Here is a 21,459-nt window from a genome sequence, read left to right on the forward strand (position 1 = left end):
TTTGCCTCCACATCCCTGGTTTGACTGTTCAGAACAACTGTGGTATCTGCTATGTTGATTTCGGACATACATGGCTTAGTTTTGCCCATGTTGTTATTACTCCCTCAATATATCCCTAGCTCAGTGGGTTCCTAGGCACTGCTCTAAGGTATTAGATTTTTTGGTTCCTTCCCTCCTTTTCCATTTTTTTCTCATCTGCTGTCGTAAGTTGTGGGAGGCCTTCACATGCTGATACATCCTCCCAGCTGCATGACCAGTCCCTCACATGCCCTCCACAAACTGCAGAGGATGACCCCAACTCCACTGCCCTGATGAGCTGAGCCTGCCCCACACTGTCCTTCAAAAGCTCTTGCATCAGGCTCATATTGATGTAAACATGGAGTAGGCAGAAGCCTTTCTGATGGTCTCAACACCGTCTTCTGCAGCTTCATCTTGCAGCTATTTTCACTTCAGAAACTCCATTGTGGTAACTGACCCCAGGCTGCTGAAGGGAAGAAAGGAAACTCACCTGCCATTCTTGGGCCTTGTACATCTCAGTTCTGTGTGCTCTTTGTGTCTCTTTATGTCATTGACCCAAGAAATGATGAAGGAGCTGTTTCTGTTACTGTAACACTGTACATCTGGTAGAAGGTGGTGGTTTGGTGCTATGTTGGACTAAAAGTTACCTCTGGTCACCCTAGGAGGCAGATTTTGTGGGCAGGTATGTGGCATAAGGTATTAAAATAAGGGAGGCTGTGCCCAACAATTAAGCCTTTGGTCAATGAATTGTCACTGTAGATGTGGAGTGGTTTGATGTGTGGGGTTTTCAGTGTCTCCTGGGTGCGAACTGCAAATATCCCTTACCCAGCAGTGTCTAACTTGGAAAGCTTATGTTTTCCCAGGAATGCTAGAGCCAAAAAGCAGGTACCAGGAGAAGCACCATAATTCGTTCTGTTGTACCAATTTTGAAACGTCCATCTCCGTCTCTGCACGCCCCGTCTCTTGGCTCATATTGAGACTGTTGTTCAGCTTGTTCTTTGACTGCTTCTCTCTTCCCCTTCTCAGCACTAAAACCATGTACAGGACTGACCTTGATGGATCCTGGCTGTACCACTGCCATTGCAGCTGGGCACGGGAAGATCTGTTCCTCATGCACCTGGGACTGGGACACAGACACGCTGCAATGCTCTTTGCCTTTGCCTCCAGAACTGTCCTTTGAGCAGAGAGCAGTCGGTTGTGGGGGCAGCTCGAGGTGCTTCAGGGGTCTGAGTGCAGCTGGGCTGAGGCCTGGGGTGAAAGCAATTTCACTTCACATCCAAACAGGGCTAGGAAATGGCTTTAGGTCCCTTAGAAAGCTCTTCTCTTGGCCTTTTTTAAAATAAAAGCTGCAAGCAGATACTTTTATATTGAGCAAATTGCTTGGCCTTTTAAATGTTAATCCTTTAGCAGAAATTCCTCAGTTTCTCCATGACTAAAGAGTAATTGCAGATACAGCTACTTTAACTCAATCTGATAATCTGAGCAGTTTTTCATTGGTTCTTGAGATTATCTTTACAATCAGGCACAGTAAGCTCTCTTTTATTATGCCACTGCTGCTGATCATCAAACCACAAAGCCTAAACTATCAAGGGACAGAAGCAGTTCGAAAAGTGACATTTCCTCTGAGCTGGTAAGACAGTTTAACATATTTCTGTTCCATGCATGCCAGTACATAATGTTAGGATATGTGTCCTGAGCTAAGATGTTGAAAAATATTTCCTTTGTCTAAATGTGGAATTATATATTATTTCTTGTACTAGAAACCTAGAACAAAAGAAGCACCAGTAAGGTCTCTGTTTTTTTGTTCTGCTAGTTCGTTAAGCACAAAAAACCACTATTGCATTAATTCTGATGGATTGTGCTCAAAAAAAGGACCACCTTGAAATTATTTTTTTACAGGTACTCATCTCTGACTGCAGGAGATGACTGTAAAGGAATCCAGCCAAAACAGTCCGCAGTGTTTAGGACTTTGCAGACAAAAATATCCTATTTTTATGTATGTGTGAATATTGCTTTATTGCAATAGTCATCCTTTGTAGCAGCATTTTTTCTGGGATCCATGCATGTCAAATCTAAAAGTACATGGCTGTTGGTGAGCATCCAATTGTGAAAAAATGGCTTTCCAAAGACGAAGGTAGAAAAGGCTGATTGTGTGGGGTTCTCTCTGACAACGTGTGCAGTTGAGAAAATCCAGTGCCTTTTTCTTCATTCCCCAGCAGCTGATCATGTGAGTCTGCTGGTGCACTTGTTGTGCTGCTGTCAGACATGCTCCGAAACCTAAGCATTTGGAAAGTAGATAATCTATCACTAATTTTTCTTAAAGGACCTAAAAAATCTTTTTCCTTAGAGGCAGAGATTATTGTTCATAATGGGTACCCCTCTAATCACACTTAGTAGCATAAGGGATTGCTCTGGAGAATGTACACTTGGGCAACCTTAGTGGGTGGAGGAATGTGCTCTTGGTACAGACGTACTATTGCCTGTTGTTGTTTTACTTGACAGGTGCCAATCAGTGTCCCGCTTTTCTGTGGTGCCTGTTGGTGCTTCCTCTGCAAGAGAGGTAAGCAAAGGAAGGGATTATGGCCAAGGGAGAGCAGGGCCCTTATGACTTCTTACTAGGACGTAACAAATGGAAACAGTCTTCAAGGGTCCAGGTCTGCTGTGTCTGCTCCCACCGGGTACCCCTGGTTGTCTCATAGAGTGGTGTGCGTTGGAAGGGATCCTTGCCATGGGCAGGGGCACCTTCTACTAGCCCAGGTTGCTCCAAGCCCTGTCCAACCCAGCCTTAGACACTCCCAGGGATGGGGCAGCCACAGCTTCTCTGGGCCAGGGCCTGCCCATCCCCCCAGGGGAGAATTTCCGTCCAGTATCCCATCTAACCCTGTCCTCTGTCAGCAGGAAGCCCATCCTGACCTGTCCTGGCACTCCATACCCTTGTTCAAAGCCCCTCTCCAGCTTTCTTACAGCCCTTTTAGACACTTAAAGGAGCTTTAGGGTTTCCCCGAAGCCTTCTCTTCTCCAGGCTGAACAACCACAATTCCCTCATCCTTTCCTTATAGCAGAGAGGCTCCAGCTCTCCCGTCATCTCTGTGGCCTCCTCAAGACTTGCTCTAGCAACTCTATGTCATTCTTATGTTGTGACCCCAGGGCTGGACACAGCACTGCAGGTGCTGGTCTCCCAAGAGCAGAGCAGAGGGGTAGAACCCCTTCCCTCATCCTGCTGGTTGCGCTGCTTTTGATGCAGGCTGATGACAAGTTGGCTTTCTGGGTGGCAAACATACACTGCTAGATCCTGTTGAGCTTCTTGTGAACATCAGTACCTTGCTGTGGGACTGAGCAAGCCCAGTGCATTTGGAAGGAGTCTGTCTGGTGTGTCACTCCAGGGCCTCATCTCAGACACTTGGTCTCTTTCTTTCCTGTGGAGGGAGGGTCGTTCTCTCTTTCTCTGACAATAGTTTTCAAAGGGTTTTTCTGCCTTCACCCACAACTCCACAGTGTTGCAGAAACTGGGCATTAGAACACAAAAAAGCAGCAGACAGCCTGGCTAAAAAGCTGATTTGTCTTCCAGTGCTGGCAGCTGCTGCAATAGTGCCCACACTGCTGGCACTGGGCTTCTATCTCAGCTAAGGGCATTTTTTATTCTTTTTTAAGAATACCTAACAAAGATCTATAGACTGGAAGTCTTGCATCATATGTTTAGGCAAAAGGTTTCAGCAATGAAAGTAGTTCCCCTTTGTACAAATTCTACATTTTGTTTCTGTCTAATTGTATCTTACCTTCACTGTCCAACAACTGGATCTTTCCATCTTTCTCCAGTAGCTTTAAAAAAAAAGTCATCTTTTTCTCCCACCTGAAATCACTTTTCTGTGTCAGATACTTAACAGCTGATGTGAAATAACTACTTAGCATTTCCTTTGGTTAAGGTAAAGAGATTTAGTTGGTCTTTAATTGTTGATTTCTGAGGAAAATTATCCAAGATTGAATAATTCTTTTACCTCTTTTCAGAACCATTTTCATATTGATGGCAACTCTTTGTTTAAAGAATGGATCCCAACAGAAGTTTTATGGTGTTACAAATGCTACATCTAGCTGCAATAACATTTCTTTTAACTGATATGTATCCACAGTCTGTGGTCAGCCCCTTTAATTGCATTAACGTACAGCACAAGCTCATTCAGCTGGTTATGTGCTATTTCCTGAAATAATGTTATGATAAGCCTGTCAGAATTCTGTGTTCCATGACCTACTTAGGACTAACATTCATGGCTTCTAACACAAAATTTTGCATTTAAACATGCTGTATTTGTTTCCAGGTGAGCTAGAGAGTCAGAAATGTCTGACACATTTCAAACATTGCAGAACTGAACAAAGAACTTCTTGAGTGGGATCGGGGAGTTTATCAAATGAACAGCAGTTACCTCAAAACATTCTGTCCTGCTTTACTTATCTTGACCTATGTGTGTGTGTGTGCTGAACAAGTTCTTGTAAGCACATGTGCAATTCTACTTAGTGCAGCCTCTATCATACTTAGTTACTATTACTGTATTTATCTCAGGGATCATATGCAACCCTGATTAGAATGATAAGCAGCAGAGGCTTCAAGCCTTCCAGCCTCCCACAGCTCAAACCAGCTAATGGTGATGCTTCCTCTTGACAACCCCCACTCTGAAGAAGGTCTGCAGCAAAACAGGGTTTACCAAAAACCTGTAAATGAAGAGGTGGGGAAGTGTGAGCCAAAAAGATTCCTTTTCTCTTGATAAGTTTCTGAGACATTGTAATTATTTTACTATTTAATTCAGAAAAGGGACACCACGAGCAGGCATAACCACAGGCAAGAAGTTTTGTGTGGATGCTGCCGTCTGTCTGTGTGAAATTTGTGACTGGGAGGATACTCTTGGTCATGGAGTCCAGTTCCTGCTATGCAGCCAGCAGATCACTTAAACCCTTCAATAAAACAATCTTAATGATTTAAATATCACAATCCTTGGTAAGCACAGCTTCTTTCTCACTCACTGCTATTCAAGATTACTTCAGACCCTTTGTTGGTTAGAAATCATGATCTTACTCTGTAGCCAGGCTATATCTGTTTGGTCTTGTGCTAATGCTGTACTTAGTGTTTCTCCTATCCCGACACTCATTCTCTGCCAAATTTTGGTTCTTTGTTGTTGTTGGTTTTCCTTTTTTTTTTTTTTTTTTAATAAGAACTAGCCTGGGCTCTTTTGAGACAGAACATTCTCACACCCTTCAGTTAGCCCAGCCCTAGAGCTCAGTTCAGTGTCCATGCTGGTCAAGCAGTGCAGTGTTCCTCCAAAGTTCTTTTCATTTTTCAAGAAACTGTTTTTGTTTATACTTATTAGTGGTCCCTGTCTACAAACTCACTACATGTTTTCTTGGTTTCAGGCTCCTCAGAGCATCACACTCCTTGTAGCAGTGCTGTGTTCACATAATGGCAAATACTGCAAACTGGAAACATCTTTTAAAAACACCATGTATTGCTGAGTTGATCAGGTCCATGTTCTTCATATTAAACTTTGCCATAAACTCACCAAATGAGAAACTTTTAGTGACAAAGTATAATTTTAAATTAAAACTTAATCTGGAGAGAATTCACAGAATGGAATGTCTGATTAAAAACAAAAAAAGAGAGAGTGAGTGCAGCATAATCCCATACAGAAGTAGTGTTCCATATTGCAGAAGATACACTTCAACCATCCTTACACAACCCTTCGGGGAACTGGGGTAATGATTAGGCCCTAAGTATTCTACATTCCTCAATGAGTGCTTTGACCAGGAGGGTATCAGTTACTCTGTGTTTCTGTTTTCTGAATATGCATTAATTATCTCTGTTCCAGGAGGCCCCTGAGCAGCAAATGTCTGGAGACTGAGACTGTTTTCAGAGAAGAATATCTAGGCTCTATTGCTACAATTTTCTCTACGCACCTAGTTTTTGTTACTGTCACTAACAGGATACAGGCAAACATGAACATTTTTTCCAACTCACTGTGGCTCTCTGCTGCTCTTAAATTGTCATAAACCACATGCCAAAAATGCAGGGTGAAGAAAGATGGAACATCCACCCTTTCACCCACTCTTGATACTCTTGATCAAATTGCAAGAATTAAATATTTCCTTTTGTGTAGCTGGTGCTTTAGATTCCTGTGCAAAGTACTATTTAATGCCATGACAAGAACAGTTCATATAGAAGACATATAGCTGAGTTGGTGCCCTCTCTGAGCGATTCAAGATCAGCTTGTGTGACACTGGCAGATGCAAGCAGCTGAAACTTCAACCTGCTGGTACAAATACTGACAAAACTGCTCCTAAAAGTTTTCCTGTTTTAGATACTATCTGGAATGGGAAGAGTTGTGTGGCAGCTGGACCTCCAGCTGTGTGTTGCTGCTGTGCTGCTCTTTGGTGGAGGAAGAGGGAGAGGTAAGAGGAGATCTGGAATAGGCCCACTGGAGGAAGACAGGCACATAGCTGTGCTCATTTTTCATTCACAGACCCGTAAATATGCAACCCAGTATCTCATGACTGCTCTGTCCCAGGTCCCAGGAACTGGTACAGCAGGCTGGCAGTGCCAGCCCTGGGGAACTGAGCATATACTGAACAAGCTAGGCAGCAGAAAAAGTGTAGCCACTGCCCAAGGTCCCTGCCTTAAGATCTTACGTTCATCTCATGCAGTGTCGTGTGGTACAACAGAGGAAGAACATGATGGGGAAGATTAGATGCAGAGTCAGTAAAGGAAGCACTAGCAAGTAATGCATTTATTTGATGTACTGAGCAAGGCCTCATCCAGTGACACACAAATCCACCTCTGGTCTCCTTCCTCTGCAGAGCTCTCTGGCAGCCTGACCTGCCTGAATAACTACGTGACTACCGTGAGCTGCATGTGGGCCACAGAGAGGCCCGTGGGCAACGGACCTTTCCACCTGCATTTCACCAAGTAAGAGCCGCACACTGAGAGCTGTCTGTGCTACCCCCAGCCCTGGCATGGGCAGAATAGCATGGAGAAGCAGAGATGGGGTCCAGCCATGGGCTTTTTTCCCTCCACAGCAGGAGGAGACCTGTGGCACTTGGAAGCTGCTCCCCTCTGTGGGCCCACAGCCTTGGCTGCTGCACCAGAGGGCCAGTGCCCATGGCATGTTCTCCTGCCAGCTCTGGGCAGTCCAGCCAGACAGCGAAACCTTCTGGCAGAAGCCTCAACACAGGGAGCCTTCCCTTCCCAGCCTCTGGCCCCTGATCTGGGAACTTCCAGAGCCCATCCCACATGAAACTGCCTAATCAACTTCTAATAATTTTTTGCCTAAAAACTAAACCCTTAGTCCTTTAATCTATATTAGTTTTTATATATATCTATATATCTCCAAGTCCAGTGAGTTATAAGCTTTAAAAATAGGTTTAGATTATTATCTGAATAAGTGTTTAATTAAAAAAATGGTTGGAGAGTTTGCTATAGATAATTTGAGGTAAATGTTTTTAGAATATGTAACAACATTGTCTTGACCACCAGTAACTGTTACACGAGTGGAAGTCATGCTGACATCAGATGCCTCATATTCTTGTAGAGTTAAGCCAAAAATACCCTAACTCTTACTAATACTGGATTTTAAATCTATGAAAAAATACTGAGCTGGTAAACCATCATATCCCAGTTTCTTGTGGGGTCACAAGCAATGAGAAAAATTTGCTAATAAACGGGTAAACCACAGAACAACAAACCAACTTCCAACCTGTTTTGCTGTCAGTACTGTTGTTTGTTCCTAGCAAAAGAGGCCTTAACGTACAGCTTGTTACCTCTGTGCCACACACTTATAACCAACAGTCCACCCACTCCTTTCCCCCTACGCCGCTGCTTTCTTGGCAGTGACATGCAGCCCTTTCAGAGGGAGCACGGCACAGATACTGGGCTCTGTGTGCAGCTCCTCAGAGGTCTGGTGCTCTCAGCAGCAAGGTTATGAAGGTGTCTCCTTCCTCCCTCTTCAGCCCTTTCATCCAGCCAGCTTTAGGATTGCTTTCTGTGCTGTCTCTTCTGAAGAGGTTCATGGTCTTCCAGAGTGTGGTGTTGTGCTAAGCTGCCATATGTTTTTCATAAACTGAAATAGCACTTAATTGTATGACTTAGAAGAAACTTTCAGCCTTTTTATTCTTTTAGCCTCTGGTCAAAGGGCCACAACGCCAGCTGCAAACTCAGTGCCACAGAGAGCACACAGAATCAGTACCACTGCACAATCCATTTAGCCAACCAGATACTGGAAACAGATGGATACAGAGTCTCTCTGCAAGGAAACTTCTTTGGACATAATTACACATATGTTACCTTTCCAGAGTACAGTCCCCGCAAGCACAGTAAGTATGAACAAGGACAGCTTTGAGCTGCAGCTCTGCCCAGCAGCTTTGGCAGAGCTCTGATATGCTCTCTAACAAAGGGTGTCTCAAAGATAGCAAGAGAAACAGATGAAAACAAGCCAGACTGCCCATCTCTGGAGAGTGTGTCTGTGGACTGTAGCAGTGAGGATGCAGTCTCTGAGTCTCCCCATTCAGACCTTTCCAGGACTTTCAGAGAGGGTTGGCTCTGGAGCACCTCTCAAGAATACTTCTCATTGGCATCGTGTTTTCTTGTGCTATGGATAATTTAGAATTGGATTGCCACAACCGTTTGTTTTGTTGTTTTATTTTTCCTGAGAAATTATGTAATGAGGAATCAAAGTCATGGATTTAATTGAATGTCCCATGGCCTGGTACTTCAGAGAAATGCTCTAGTATCTGAAATCTCAGAGCCTGTCTGTATTAGTGGTATGTTGTAAGGGTAAGAATGTGACATTCACAGTGATTCTTTGACTGCAAGATTATCTCCAGAGACTACTGGAGTTATCATCAGTTCTGTAGCTTCTCTGTTTCATCCTACGAGCTAATTTGCTCTACTATTTGTCTTAATTTCACCTTTTAGACCCAGTTTTATCTTCCAAGACTTTAGTTAGCCTAGTATCATGCATCTCCTTTTGTGGTGTTCCAAATACTGCGAAAAAAAACGTGCCTTCCCTCTTCACAGTAAAACTTGATCCACTTTGGAACCTGCAGAGCAACACCACTGTCAACAAGTGTCAGATACGGTGGAGTGTGTGGAACATGCCTTGGTACCTCGTTGAAATTCTCCAGTATGAACTGCAGTATAAGGAGCACGGCATGCCCTGGGAGGTAACTGAATGAGGCATGGAGTGATGCTGCCCCACTCCTTGGGCACAACAGCCTTGCCAATCAGCTCAGGGCTCTCTGCCAGCTGACTTTTAAGCTGGCCTTTCTGGTTTCCCATATCAAGGTTGAAAGATTTTATACAAATCAATACTGGAAATCAACAACTCTTCTTCTCATGAACCCTGTATTCAGAAGTCACCCATCCTCATGCAGGCCCTCTTTTTGCATCAAAGAAAAGATCTGGAAAAGAAAATAGAAGGGAAATAAAAACCAACAAAAAAGAGTATTTAAAAGACCATCCCTTTGTCCAGTCTCATTTACAGAAATGCTTTGTAATACTTTGCAGACTGCATTGAACAAGACACCACCCAGTCCAGTGCCACAGATAGAAATTGAAGCCACAGAGCTCCGCAGTGGCGTTGCTTATGTTGCAAGAGTTCGCTGCAAAGTTTCTGAAAATGAGGATTCCTACCATAGTCAGTGGAGTGAATGGAGCCAGACAACAGTCTTTCAAAGAGCAGGTACAAAGAATGTTGTTTTCATCTCAATGTCTTTTCAAAAGCAAGATAAGTAAAATGGAGCTTTCCACATCAGAACTGGCTTTCTTCAATGTACTCACAGCCAAATTACTTTCCTTGAGGTCTTTAGCAGCCTGTTTCTTTTGCATTGCTTGGTTATTTGGGGTTCTATCTTGATTTCTGGATTTTTGTTCAAAATTTTTGTGCTGATTGTTTTCCTAGATGTACCAAAACTGTCTGAGAAGATCCTAAATACCAGAACTATGCAGCTCTTGTTCATTCCTCTGAGTTTTGGCACTCTACTCTATTTATTCTGGAACTGCAAGCTTTCAAGGTATGTGATAGTTTTTCATTAAGTTCCCCTTGATCTTTATGGCCTGAAGAAGATAAATCAAGAGTTGTTATATCCCTTTTCCTTCCTGTTTCTGCTGCACAAGTTCAGTCATTTTCAAAAGCTCTTTTGACAATCTTTGGACATGACATATTACTTGGCTGATGATAGTTAATGACCCACTACAGAATTCTTAAGGAGACTGAAGTACCTTTGTGACTCCCAAACTCAGCTCAAACTCAAGGATGAGGGTCTCTTGGAGTTAAAGAAGTTTAAAGCCATGGAAGGTTTTTGTTAAGCTTCATGTAGATCAGTGAAAAGCACAAGTACACAGCAACCCATAAAGGTGGTTAAACTGATGTCAATGCCAAGCTGCTGGTGATGTATCTGGCAGCAGTTGGTACATAAAATACCAATACCAGCAAGTTAGACTGACTCAGATTCAGGTGAGACTCAGTCTGCAGAGAAAAAAGTGGCTTGGAACCTTCGTTAAACCATCTTCTGTAATTTTTATGCTGGCAGAGCAAAAGGAAATCTCCCACCTCTCTTTTCTGCCTTGACATACATTAAGCTTCATCCACATATCATTCTTAGAGGAAGAGAATACTGACAAAATGTGATAAAATATTTTTACAGGATAGACTCTAATAAATGGGCAAGGATGTCTGGCAGAATTTCAGTGTGTACATGTAATGAAACTAGAACTCTCTAAAACACTTCCAGAAACAGTGGTTTAGATAAATAAATGCTTAAATACATTGGTGCATATAATGAGTAATAGACCAGTATTAAGTTTGTGAATATTCCTAAGAAACTTTTAAGGCTACTTCAGGCTAGAAACATTAAATGCATGCACAAGAAGCAGAAAAACAATTGCATGAGATGTCAGAAATCACGACAAGTCGCCTTCTTGTGCAATCTTTCTAACATTAAGTGGGAGGGGTGTTGTCTAATCAGTATCATGGAGACAGAATACAGGAAAATTTCTGGGTTTTTCAAGTGTTGTTTTCTCACTTTAGGGCAAAAAGCCTCACCTGCTTTAACATTCCCACGCCAGCAGCTTTCTTTCAGCCACTCTACAGTTTGCACAATGGGAATTTCAAGGTAAGAAATAAGTTTAATTTCTTTCTTATGACCCTCAGCTCATTATGGGAGAATTATTTATTTTTCTGGGATTAATCATTCTAGCTCCCAAGCAGAGTTACTGGCAGGTGGTTCTGATCTTTCTGAGAGTTTACAGTTTCTCAGTTTCCTGCCTCCACATACCAGTGACCCTCAGAGCTTCTGTCTCACTTCTCACTTCTCAGAAGGGGAACCCCTCCAGTCACTTCCAACTCCAGCTGAATCCAAAAGGGGCACCCTGACCTTTCAAAGCCAAAGCAATGCAAGTAGTTTGCATTCTGTTCTGGAGGTGAAATCCTGTAAAATTTCTTGTAAAGCTTTGTGAACTTAGCAGCTATTACTCTAACTTGGCCTGTTAGATTTGCACTAAACCTCTGGATTGTTGTGCCAAAGCCATATACACAGAACAGTAATTTTGAAATAACTATGCAAAATGAACCAAAATTACTGATCCTTTCACTAGGACTGGGTTGGACCTAATCAGGCTTGTAGCCAACTTGGAAGAGAAGAGGCCAGCAACTCAAGCAAAGTGCCTGCAGACAGACTTTCTGATCTAAACACCCAGGAACTGATTTCCCAGATCTCCTGGAAACCTATGGAAAGCACAAATCTGCTTGCTGCAGAAGAAAACTTTGTATTTGCCCCACGTCCAAGCCAGCAGTATGTCCCCAGCAGGTATGTCAAAGCAGGAGAGATAGAAGTGAGGCCAGGACTGTTTGCACCACACCATGCTGATGACAGAGTCAGCCCGGAAGTCCTTGAAATAGTGGAAGCCAACCTTGGGAGCTCTAGCACAGGAAGGAATTATCCCTCTCACTCACAACATGGAAAGGGTGACTTTCTTATGCTTCAGAAATCTTTGGAGATAGCAGATGTGTCCTTTAGTGGTAGTGACTACTGTACCTTGTGTGATGATACCACAGCAGGTCTGATTCCCGCTGAACTACTGAAGCTCGCCGAGGGCAATAGCCTTGTCAAACATCAGAATGCTCAGTGACCTTCCCTGAGGAATGTGCCTACCGAGATTCTTGTGCTCCTCTCTCAGCTCCCAACACTCTCTTCCCCAGTGGCTTAAGTGGTGACTGTTTAGACAACTGAAAACATTTAAAAATAAATCTTCAGTTTCTGTACTTCAGAAGAAAATTGTGATCAAGTCCTCTGGCTGGCAAATACTATCCCTACAGGCACGGCAAAGCGTGCCTCCGGCAAAACCTGTTGTCGCGGAGACACAGTCCCCTTCCTCAAACTAACTTCCTGGCAGCAGAGGTCACTGACCGCCTGCTCCGACGAGGCGCGACAGCGACAGCGACAGCGACAGCAACGGCACCCCCGCCGCGCCCGCCCCGCCCCGCCCCGCCCCGTCCTCCAGGCCCCGCCCCGCCGTGCCCGCCCCGCCCCGCCCTCCAGGCCCCGCCCGCCGCTCCCTCCAGGCCCCGCCCGCCGCTCCCTCCAGGCCCCGCCCCGCCGTGCCCGCCCCGCCCCGCCGCGCCCGCCCCGCCCCGCCCTCCAGGCCCCGCCCGCCGCTCCCTCCAGGCCCCGCCCGCCGCTCCCTCCAGGCCCCGCCCGCCGCGCCCCGCCGCGCCCGCCCCGCCCGCCGCTCCCTCCAGGCCCCGCCCCGCCGTGCCCGCCCCGCCCCGCCCCGCCCGCCGCTCCCTCCAGGCCCCGCCCACCGCTCCCTCCAGGCCCCGCCCCGCCCGGCCCGCCCGCCGCTCCCTCCAGGCCCCGCCCCGCCGCGCCCGCCCCGCTCCGCCCCGCCCCGCCCCGCCCCCTGCTCCCTCCAGGCCCCGCCCGCCGCTCCCTCCAGGCCCCGCCCCCTGCTCCCTCCAGGCCCCGCCCGCCGCTCCCTCCAGGCCCCGCCCCGCCGCTCCCGCCCCGCCCCTCCCGCCGCTCCCGGCGGCTTGGCACGAACCCGGATGTGAGCGGCGAGGCCGCGCCCCCTTCCGCCCTCACCCTGCGCAACCTCCGACAGCGTCACCCCTAAACTGCGCATGCTCCCATCGGCCTTGGCGCGGAGGCTGCCGGGGCGGTGCGTTCCGGGCGCGCGCGTGAGCGGCAGTTGCCTCCACCAATGAGCGAGCGCACAGCACGGAAGTCCCGCCCGCGGTAGGGGGATTGTTGTGGTGACGTCACGGGCGGGGGACGCGGGCGCCCCATTGGCTCGGGCCGCGCCGAGCACCGGGCGCGGGACGGGCGGGGAGCGGCCCCGGGCCGGGCGGGCCATGGCCAGCACCGGCAGCCCCCTGGTGAGTCCGGGCGCGGGGGGCGGCCCGCAGGCGGGGCGGGCCGTGGCCAGCGCTGGCAGCCTCCTGGTGAGCCGCCCGGCGCCGCGGCCCGCGTACTTTTGGGGGAGTAACTAGGCCCGGACGCCGGGGCCGGCCCGGGAGCGGTGGCCGCTCGTGCCAAGCGCTCCGCCGGCGGCGGGCGGCGGGGGGTTTCCTGCAGGAGGGAGGCGGGCGCTGCCCTCCGTGCGGTCGGTCGCGGCGTTGCTGCTCCCGGGGCTCCTTCCGCCCCGCGTTCCGGGGTCGCGCGTGAGGGCCCCGCTCCCGCCCGAGCTCGGCCCGTCCGCGGGAGGAGGCGAGGCCTCGGCCGAGGGTGGAGGGGCCTCCCCGTGGCCTCTTGCGGAGCTTCACTCCCCGTTCCGGGTGCGGGGCGTTGGCGTGGCTCTGCCGGGCCGGCGCCCACCGGGAGAGCCGGCGTTGTTGCCCTGGGGAGCCCCCTGTTACTTTGCAATCGATTTCTTTTGTAGTGGGAGCAAACGCGTGAGGAATGTCGTGAGGGTCACAGTAGGACGCCGTTTCACGCGTTTGTTTGCGTTGTTCTGTCGCTGTAGAGTTCTGGCGCTGTGCGTGCACTGACTGATGTAAGATGGGGTTGTAGCCGCTACCAGAGGTGGTAACGGTAAATCTGAGTTCGCGTTGTCGGTTGTACAGTTTACTTAATGTAGACCTTTCCTCGTGAAAAGAAAAACACCCCCGGCTTTGACTGCTGTTGGTACAACTACCTGGCGGTGCTGTTTCCTTATCTTTGTGTGCTGGGCGGTTGGGTCTTGTTTTCTTCCTGCCAGAGCCCCGTTCTGCAGCGCTTCCAACGCCCATCAGGTGGGGTCGGCTGAGGGGGGTCTCCTGCGTGCTGACCGGCAGAGCCACGGAGATTGTTGTCATCCTGTTTCACTGTGCTCTTCTCTTCATGCTCAGTAATTTTTTTGCATCAAGCTGTTGCACATAATCGTATTTAATGACTGAAGATGAGAATACTGCATGGAATAACCCTGCAGAGCTCATGAAATGCTACGCCAAGGACTATGAAATTAACCAGTGTTTGATTATTAAAGACGTTAATTTGGCTACTTGATAGAGCTCTGTATAGGTGCTTCTTAATATCAGAGGTGACTTCTGTTTACTTGGACTCTTGTAAACAGGGAGTGTGCTTCATTTTGTACATCTGCCATTGCTTACTGCCTGTCTTGGCAGGTTTTTCTCTCCAAAATACTTGCATTTCTCTTGCTTTTTATATAGACTTTAGGTCCTTGCACATCAGAGGAACATGTAGAAGGGGGAAATTAATAATAAAGCTGACAACCATTTTTGTAAAAATTCAGAGATTTTTTCAGGGTAATTTCTTTAGTTCCTTCTCTTGTGTTCTGTTTGATATTTCTCAGGTCAGGTGAGTGTGCTGACAGGCAGTGCCAGGCAGCAGTGGCCCCACTCAGCTGACACTGTTGTAATGCAGGTGATACCAAATAGGGGAGTCCAGTATTTCTGAGGCTTTGAGCAAGTTACTGTTAATATTTGTGTGATGGAGGTAATGGTAGAATGAGTTCTGTGATTATTTCATTTAAATGCATAAGATGGCATGGGAGGGGAATAAGATTGCAGCTTTGAAAAGAATATTCGGCGTTTCTCTACCAAAGCAGTTCATTTCTATATCTTTGTATGGGAGGACAATTCCAGAAACATTCCACTATTTTCTAAAGCCGTGCTAAGAAAATGAGGGAATTGTACTTTTGAGAAGGAAACAATTTTATTTCTGCTTTAGTTACAGATGTCAGTGTGGTCTCAGTTATTTGCTGTGAATGCCTTCACTGTAAGTACGTTGGGTGTCAAATCAAGAAGTGCCTTCCTCTCAAAATGAAGAGTCTGGCAGTATGGTAATTTACCTCTTCTTTTACAGCACATTTTCACCAGAATGTTTAGCTGCTCTAGATTAGATTCTGCCAGTGTTTCTGACCTGATAAAACCTGTAGTGTAGTCATGGAATTGCTGGCTGCTATTTTTGTTCCCACTGGAACTAATATGAGCGACACGTTTCAAAGAGCTGGGTTCTCAACAGAGTAAGTTCTGCATCTCTGCTAAGAATTAGATTAGGCTATGTTATGTTGAGAGTTCTGTTTGTAGTCATTTGTAGCTGTAAAATTTCTAGATAGGCTGGATGGGTTTTCTCTCCATACCTCTCTGTTTAATATTCTCTTCTCTTGGGTTTTCAGCATAAAGCTGACTAGTCCTTATCACTCATGTGTAGACTATTGACTGGGATAAGTTTTCTGTAAATCCCTCACCAAAGCAGGCTGCAGGAATAGAAAATACTAAAAGATGTGGATGTGGAAAAGGTACTCAAAAGTTGGAAAACTGCAAGTTTAAGAGGGGCAGTTTCACATACCTTTGTATTTTCAGTGTAAGAAGTGCTTGTAGCTCTTAGAAAGGAGATGATTGACAGACCAGCCTGGGTATAAAGGTGATATTCAGCTAACCAATGATTCCCCCTGAGGGTCGGCTGTTCCTCTAAAGTCACTTGGTCTTTGGGCTCTGGATCCATCGCGGGCAGAGCCAGCAGTCCTGTCTCTCCTGTGGCTCCTGGAGCTCCCCATGGCAGACACCCAGCAGGCTGGGGCTCACTGCACTGCCCTAAAGCAGATCAGCCAGGGGGCAGAGACAGGATAAACTTGGGAGGGGATGCTGCCTACTGAAGTGCAGGCACGACCCAGGGTGCAGTCTTCCTTAGCTGAAAAATGTAGTGAACCAGCAAAGGAATAAAAATACATTTGGTCTGTGCAGATGTGAATATTTTAGTAACCCCCATTTTTTAACAGTAAACCTGTGTTTTATGTTTTGGGGGGGTTGTGTCTAGAAAAGCTGTATGGATTGCTGTAGAACTAGCAAATCTCCAGCATCAGAAAGTATGCAAGTGAACTTAACTGTGTTTGAAAGAGAAAATCCTTTTCCAAGTTCCTTATACAGGAGCTTTCCAAAGAATATGTATAAAGCCAAGGAATTGCTCTTTCTGGTATTTCAGATAGGAAAAACTTTCTTTGCAAGTGGTCAAGTTAAATTATGTGTATGTAATAAAGAAACAAAAAAGAGGAAGGAGCTGATTTTCCTCCTTCCTCACTTCCCTTTCTGACATCTTACTCACAGGTAAGCTTGTGGAAAGTTACTCCAGTCTTACAGTGTCTGCAGGGACTAAACTCAACATGCACAAAGTTGGCTGTGGGATCTGAAACCTTATTTTTGACATCTTGTGGATGCCCCCTGACAGTGCTGTAGGAAATAACTGTTTTGCTGTGTGACTAAATACTGAACTTGAGAATTGCTTTCTGCTTTAAAAAACAAGCTGTAAATACTCCACCCGGCAAATATTTATAATTATTTATGGGGAAAAATTGCAAGGATTAATTTGCTGAAAAGAAAGTACTAAATTTGATGTTTGGTTCTTTAGTGATCCCGCAGAAATTTAATTTACAGTTTTTGACTGTGCCATGAATCCTTTGGAGACTCCATCTATATGCTGCCACCTCTGTGTGGTGGCTTCTCTGCTCTCCACCCCAAATTGTTCTCTTTGCCTTCTTGAGCTGCTGGCGAGGAGCCTGGCACTGGAAGTCCTCGTGTGTGTTAGTGAGCCCCATCCCTGCTGTGCAGCACCTGAATATCCCTGTGTCTGGGGAAGCTGGGGCAGCCTGGGATCTGCAGACCACTGGGATCACAGATGGCTTTTGTTTTCTTGTGAGTTAGCCTAGATCTGTTTATGTGAGATGAATTCTCAATGGCTTGTTTACATTATAGCTCTTTGGGCCATAGACTGACTTGGAGATTTTTGTGGTTTCCTGTTTCTGATTTGTTTTGGGGCTCAGGGCGGTGGAAGGAGGGCTTAAACAGTCTCTGTCCCTAAAGGTGCTTGAAACTTGTGCTTTGCCTGGTAGTAGAGGAGGTTAGAGCATAGCTGGCTGTGATGCACCTTCTTACAAATCCTTTCATTAGCTTTAATCCCTACCTGAATTTGGAATTAAAAGCCTGGAAATTAGTTGCAGGAAATACCACTGAATGTAAGGTGGTCAAATTTAGAGAAAGGCATTTGCATTAAGTAAAATTTTGAATCAACATTGCTCTGTATGTGAAAAGTTGATTTCTGTAGCAACAAAATCAATCTTGTGGGTAAAATACCTTTCTTGCATATATGAAGAGTCAAAACAATCTGAGAACTTAGAGATGTTTTCAGTGCTTCCAAATCATTGAGCCTGTTTGCTGTATTTTGGGTGATATAATATGAAACTGATATCCTTATTACTCACTTATGTATGAACTGTGTTATGGATTTACTGCAAAAAGCAAGAAACATCAGTAGACAAACAGTACTTCTGTTTCCCACTATTGCAAAGGTGCCAGCCATTTTAGGTAAAATAATGTTTTCAAAGAATTACCTGTTCCAAGCTTTCCCCTTCCAATAATTCATACAGTGTTTAATCTTGGAATGTATTACCAAGACATGATTTTTAAAGATATCTTCTTGTCTTTTAAATTATGGTTATTTCTATAATGATATTTTGTTAAAAGATTTTTTGAGGGAACAGTTTTATGCAGTGTTTCAATTAGTGGTTGCCTTGCAGCATTTGGGAAGTTTCCAGTGACACTGGGCAGGGAGGGGAGCACGGGTGTTTTGGTGGGTCAGCTGCTGCACTTATTTCATCAGTTAGCATGGCAGTCTGTTTAGCAACAACAAAAATCCTGCTTTTATATAGCTGAATGCTTTTGAAATTTACATGGTGTATTCATAAAAATGGTCTATTAAGCAACAGTTTTTCATGTGGCCACTTGTGAGATCAAGAAAGTCACCCCAGATCGATGTATGACTTCAGATTCTCTTGCAAAACATGTTTGTCTTCAAAAAGTGTTTATAATTGAAATAGGAAATTTTAATCTGTTCATTTAAGTGTAGTAATTGGTAGACATTTATGAACTTTGATCGAAGTACAAGTTTTGACAACTTGTTTTGCTTCAGGCTGTTTTGCTGACTAATGGTCAGTTTCTTCAAGACGTGTGGAATGGGTGGGCAATTTGTTATGAGCTAAATTTTTAGTTGAATTCCAGGTGATCCTAATTTTCAGAGTTCTGTATTACCACATGGCTAAAACAGTCAGATTCTTTAATAAACACAGGTTTCAGGGGCTTAATCTGGTCAGATGGTTAGAATTTTTTTTTTCCTCCAGGAGTTCAGTGTCTTGGTTTTGCTCCTGAAACTGGCTTGTTTTGCTTTTTTTTTCCTTAATGTTTGCACCCTACCAGCGGCACTAAGACTTTGCTTCTGCCAGCTGATGCTTTCTAATTATGTGTATTAAAGTATGGACTAGCTAAGTTCTTTCTCCATTTGTTTCCCATCATTATACCTAAGTTCTTGGACTGTGTTTTAATTTGTAGTAATGTTTTGGTAGAAACAAAAGTAAGGTCTCACTCCTTTCTAGTTGACCAAAAGCTTTAGATTGCTTTAAGTAAGAGAACATGTTTTTTTACCAAATGATATGCAGCAGTTTTTTTGTTTGGGTTTTTTTCCCTCAATCTTTAAATTTGTACAATTATTCTGTTTCTTTCAACCAAAAGGTTGAGAGTCAATCCAACTGTAAACTGGAAGGGATCTGTGTGTGAGGATGACTCTTACAAGTTGTTTACAAATTTAGCCAGTGTTAAATAGTATAGAATGTATATTCCCTTTCTCCACAGTATTCTGTATTTCAGATATTTTAGGGATGTCTGTCTGCATTCACTTAGTAGACCTATTACCCACTTTAGCATAAAAACATTCATAAGAGGGTTGTGCTGATCTTCTGGCTTACACAGTCTCATTAGCATTGTTTGTCATCAAAACGTCCCACTTGAGGTGGAGAGGTCATGTGGCTTTGTATAAATAATATTTTCCGTTAGAAAGGTCTGCTTCCAAAAAATCAGCCCTGTAGGTAGTTGGAGGGAAGAGCTTTGTGATTGTGTCTGTCTTATGCAGCTTGAGGTTCAGGAGGGGTCTGTGGCCAACTCAGCATGACCAGAGAGCCGAGGGGGCTGGACCCTGTTCGTGCCGACTTCGTGACAGGAATGGGATCTTGCGTGCAGAGTTTCAGTGGTAGCAAAGATATTCTCAGGCATCTTCAGGGTTCAATATCCTGTCAATGAGGACAGAAGTAAAGGGTGCTGGAGATTTCAGAAAGCCCAGTCTCTGCAAGTGTTTGTTTCTGCTGTCAGTGTTTGATAGAACTCTCTCAGCAAAGTGGTGTTGCAGATTTTGTAGTGGGAAAAAGCTGGTCGAGATGAAGTTGTTGTGGTTGTTCTTGCTTTAGAGCAGTGTGGTATTTGTTTCGTACATACAGATATGTATAGATACCAGATATATTAAAAGTTACAGTGATAGTGCAGTCATAATGCTGAATTGCAGAAAGGATTCCAAAAGGTGTGAGTCCTTTTACATGGCTGGGACGAAGGGAAAAAAAAGATTTTCAGATTCAGAGTATGTTGCATAAAGGAAACAATTTATATGTGAAAGCAAATGAAAAAGGGCACCCTTGAGGGCTTGCAAAAGTAGGTAGTGTTAGAGACTAGTTTCTAAAGACAGGAATAGAATTATTAGATCAGTGGTAATCAGTGTGGTCCATGGTGATCCATGACATGCAAAAGTAAGTCTGTTGTCTTTGTATGAGGGTCTGAGCTTTCACTGGCTTGCCAGCTGAGAAACAATTGCTAGAAGGAGAGACAGCATCCTCAGGCTTCTGAGAACTGCAGGTGCAGTTTAGGAGGTTTTAAAATTGTTCAGTGATTGATGTCATATTTCACTAAAAAATGTCTACATCTAGCAGAAGAAGAATCTTAAATCTGATTTTTACAGAAGTGGTGGTACAAGTTTAGATCAGATAGCTGGCCAGAGTTCTGTCTCTTGCATATGTGGAAACATCCTATATGTAGAGATATGTATGGTCTCTGCAGAGAAGTTCTTTGGAGTCTTTCAAAGAAAAACCAAGAAGGTAAATAATACAGGACACAAAATACTAAAGAAGAGTATGTGGAGTGTGGAAAGACAAGTGTAGTTGTTACCTTTTTCTATCAAGGTGGAGATGCAGCATAACAGACCCAGTTGCATAGTTCTGTCATTTTTTAGGTAACCAATCCTTTAAATGTACTGCATCTTTCTCTGTCCTCCTTTTTCTTAATCTTGACTTTTCTTTGAGAAAATCAAGGGACTAATAGATGTTACACCCTGGCTGGCAGTAACCTTCTCTTCCTGCAAAGTGCTTCACTCCTGTCTCTTCCCTTAGGACTTTTCTATACTTGGTATTCATTGTGATGTAGTTTCAAATACTGTTTAAGGAAATACACTGCATCCAACACCTTTCCCCCTTTTCTTTCTGTGCTTCATGGGGCTTCTGTGGTGGATTTTTCTTTTTTTTTGTGATCTCGCTGGCTGCAGAATCTAATCAGACCCTCCTGCAATGCTACTGCTTTATTTTCTGTAAATGCTCCTTTGCTCTAGAGTGGCATGACTGGAGCCAGTTCATCAGTTAAATGCTGATATTTAGTGTGTGTGCATGTGTGCTTTATTTCCTGTATTTCAGCTAATGGGAGGGTTCTTATACTGGCATCACTCCAGCTGCTGAGCAGTCATGCTTGTCAGTCTCACTGGGAAAGGCACAATCTGTTTTTAATTCTGGCTGGTGTGTATGTTCCTATAGGCCACTCTTTGAGTGGCTGTCTGAAGGAGAGTTGATTCATCTGGGCCGTGAAAACGTTGGGGGCAATAGTTAGTCTGGGGAAGGTGTCACCTAAAATACACGTTTATAGAGCATATAAGGAACTGTGATCCTCAGCACATGTACCTTAATGTGTATGTGCTGTTTCCATAATGACAGTGTCGAGTTTAGCCTTAAATAAAGGCTCCATTGCACAGAGCACAGCAGAGTGAGGAATTGCTAATTTGGAAGCTGGGCTTTAAGCCCATAGGCATGATTAAATACAAGTCCAATGCTCTTCT

At 45.0% G+C, this 21,459-nt stretch overlaps 2 protein-coding genes across 3 annotated transcripts in view; both read left to right on the forward strand.

The window, feature by feature from the left end:
- Window positions 1-1,601: 1,601 nt before the first annotated feature.
- LOC139679204 (interleukin-9 receptor-like) lies at window positions 1,602-12,275 on the forward strand. Its single transcript, XM_071570706.1, has 10 exons — window positions 1,602-1,648; window positions 2,521-2,578; window positions 6,346-6,450; window positions 6,856-6,964; window positions 8,174-8,367; window positions 9,071-9,216; window positions 9,560-9,734; window positions 9,954-10,065; window positions 11,082-11,166; window positions 11,648-12,275. The coding sequence occupies exons 3-10, from the start codon at window positions 6,372-6,374 to the stop codon at window positions 12,179-12,181; spliced, it is 1,434 nt and encodes a 477-aa protein (XP_071426807.1). The 5' UTR covers window positions 1,602-1,648; window positions 2,521-2,578; window positions 6,346-6,371; the 3' UTR covers window positions 12,182-12,275.
- Window positions 12,276-13,271: 996 nt separating this feature from the next.
- Window positions 13,272-21,459, forward strand: part of PDPK1 (3-phosphoinositide dependent protein kinase 1) — a 28,578-nt gene continuing 20,390 nt past the window's right edge. The window contains exon 1 of one of the 2 annotated variants that reach the window (XM_071570850.1): window positions 13,272-13,287. Coding sequence is in view for 1 of the 2 variants with exons in the window: in XM_071570851.1 (XP_071426952.1) it covers window positions 13,404-13,427 (24 nt within the window). In the remaining variant the exon portion in view is untranslated. The other variant, XM_071570851.1, reaches the window with a different exon arrangement.

The sequence above is a fragment of the Pithys albifrons genome, chromosome 16 (genome assembly GCF_047495875.1).
Source record: "Pithys albifrons albifrons isolate INPA30051 chromosome 16, PitAlb_v1, whole genome shotgun sequence".
NCBI lineage: Eukaryota > Metazoa > Chordata > Aves > Passeriformes > Thamnophilidae > Pithys > Pithys albifrons.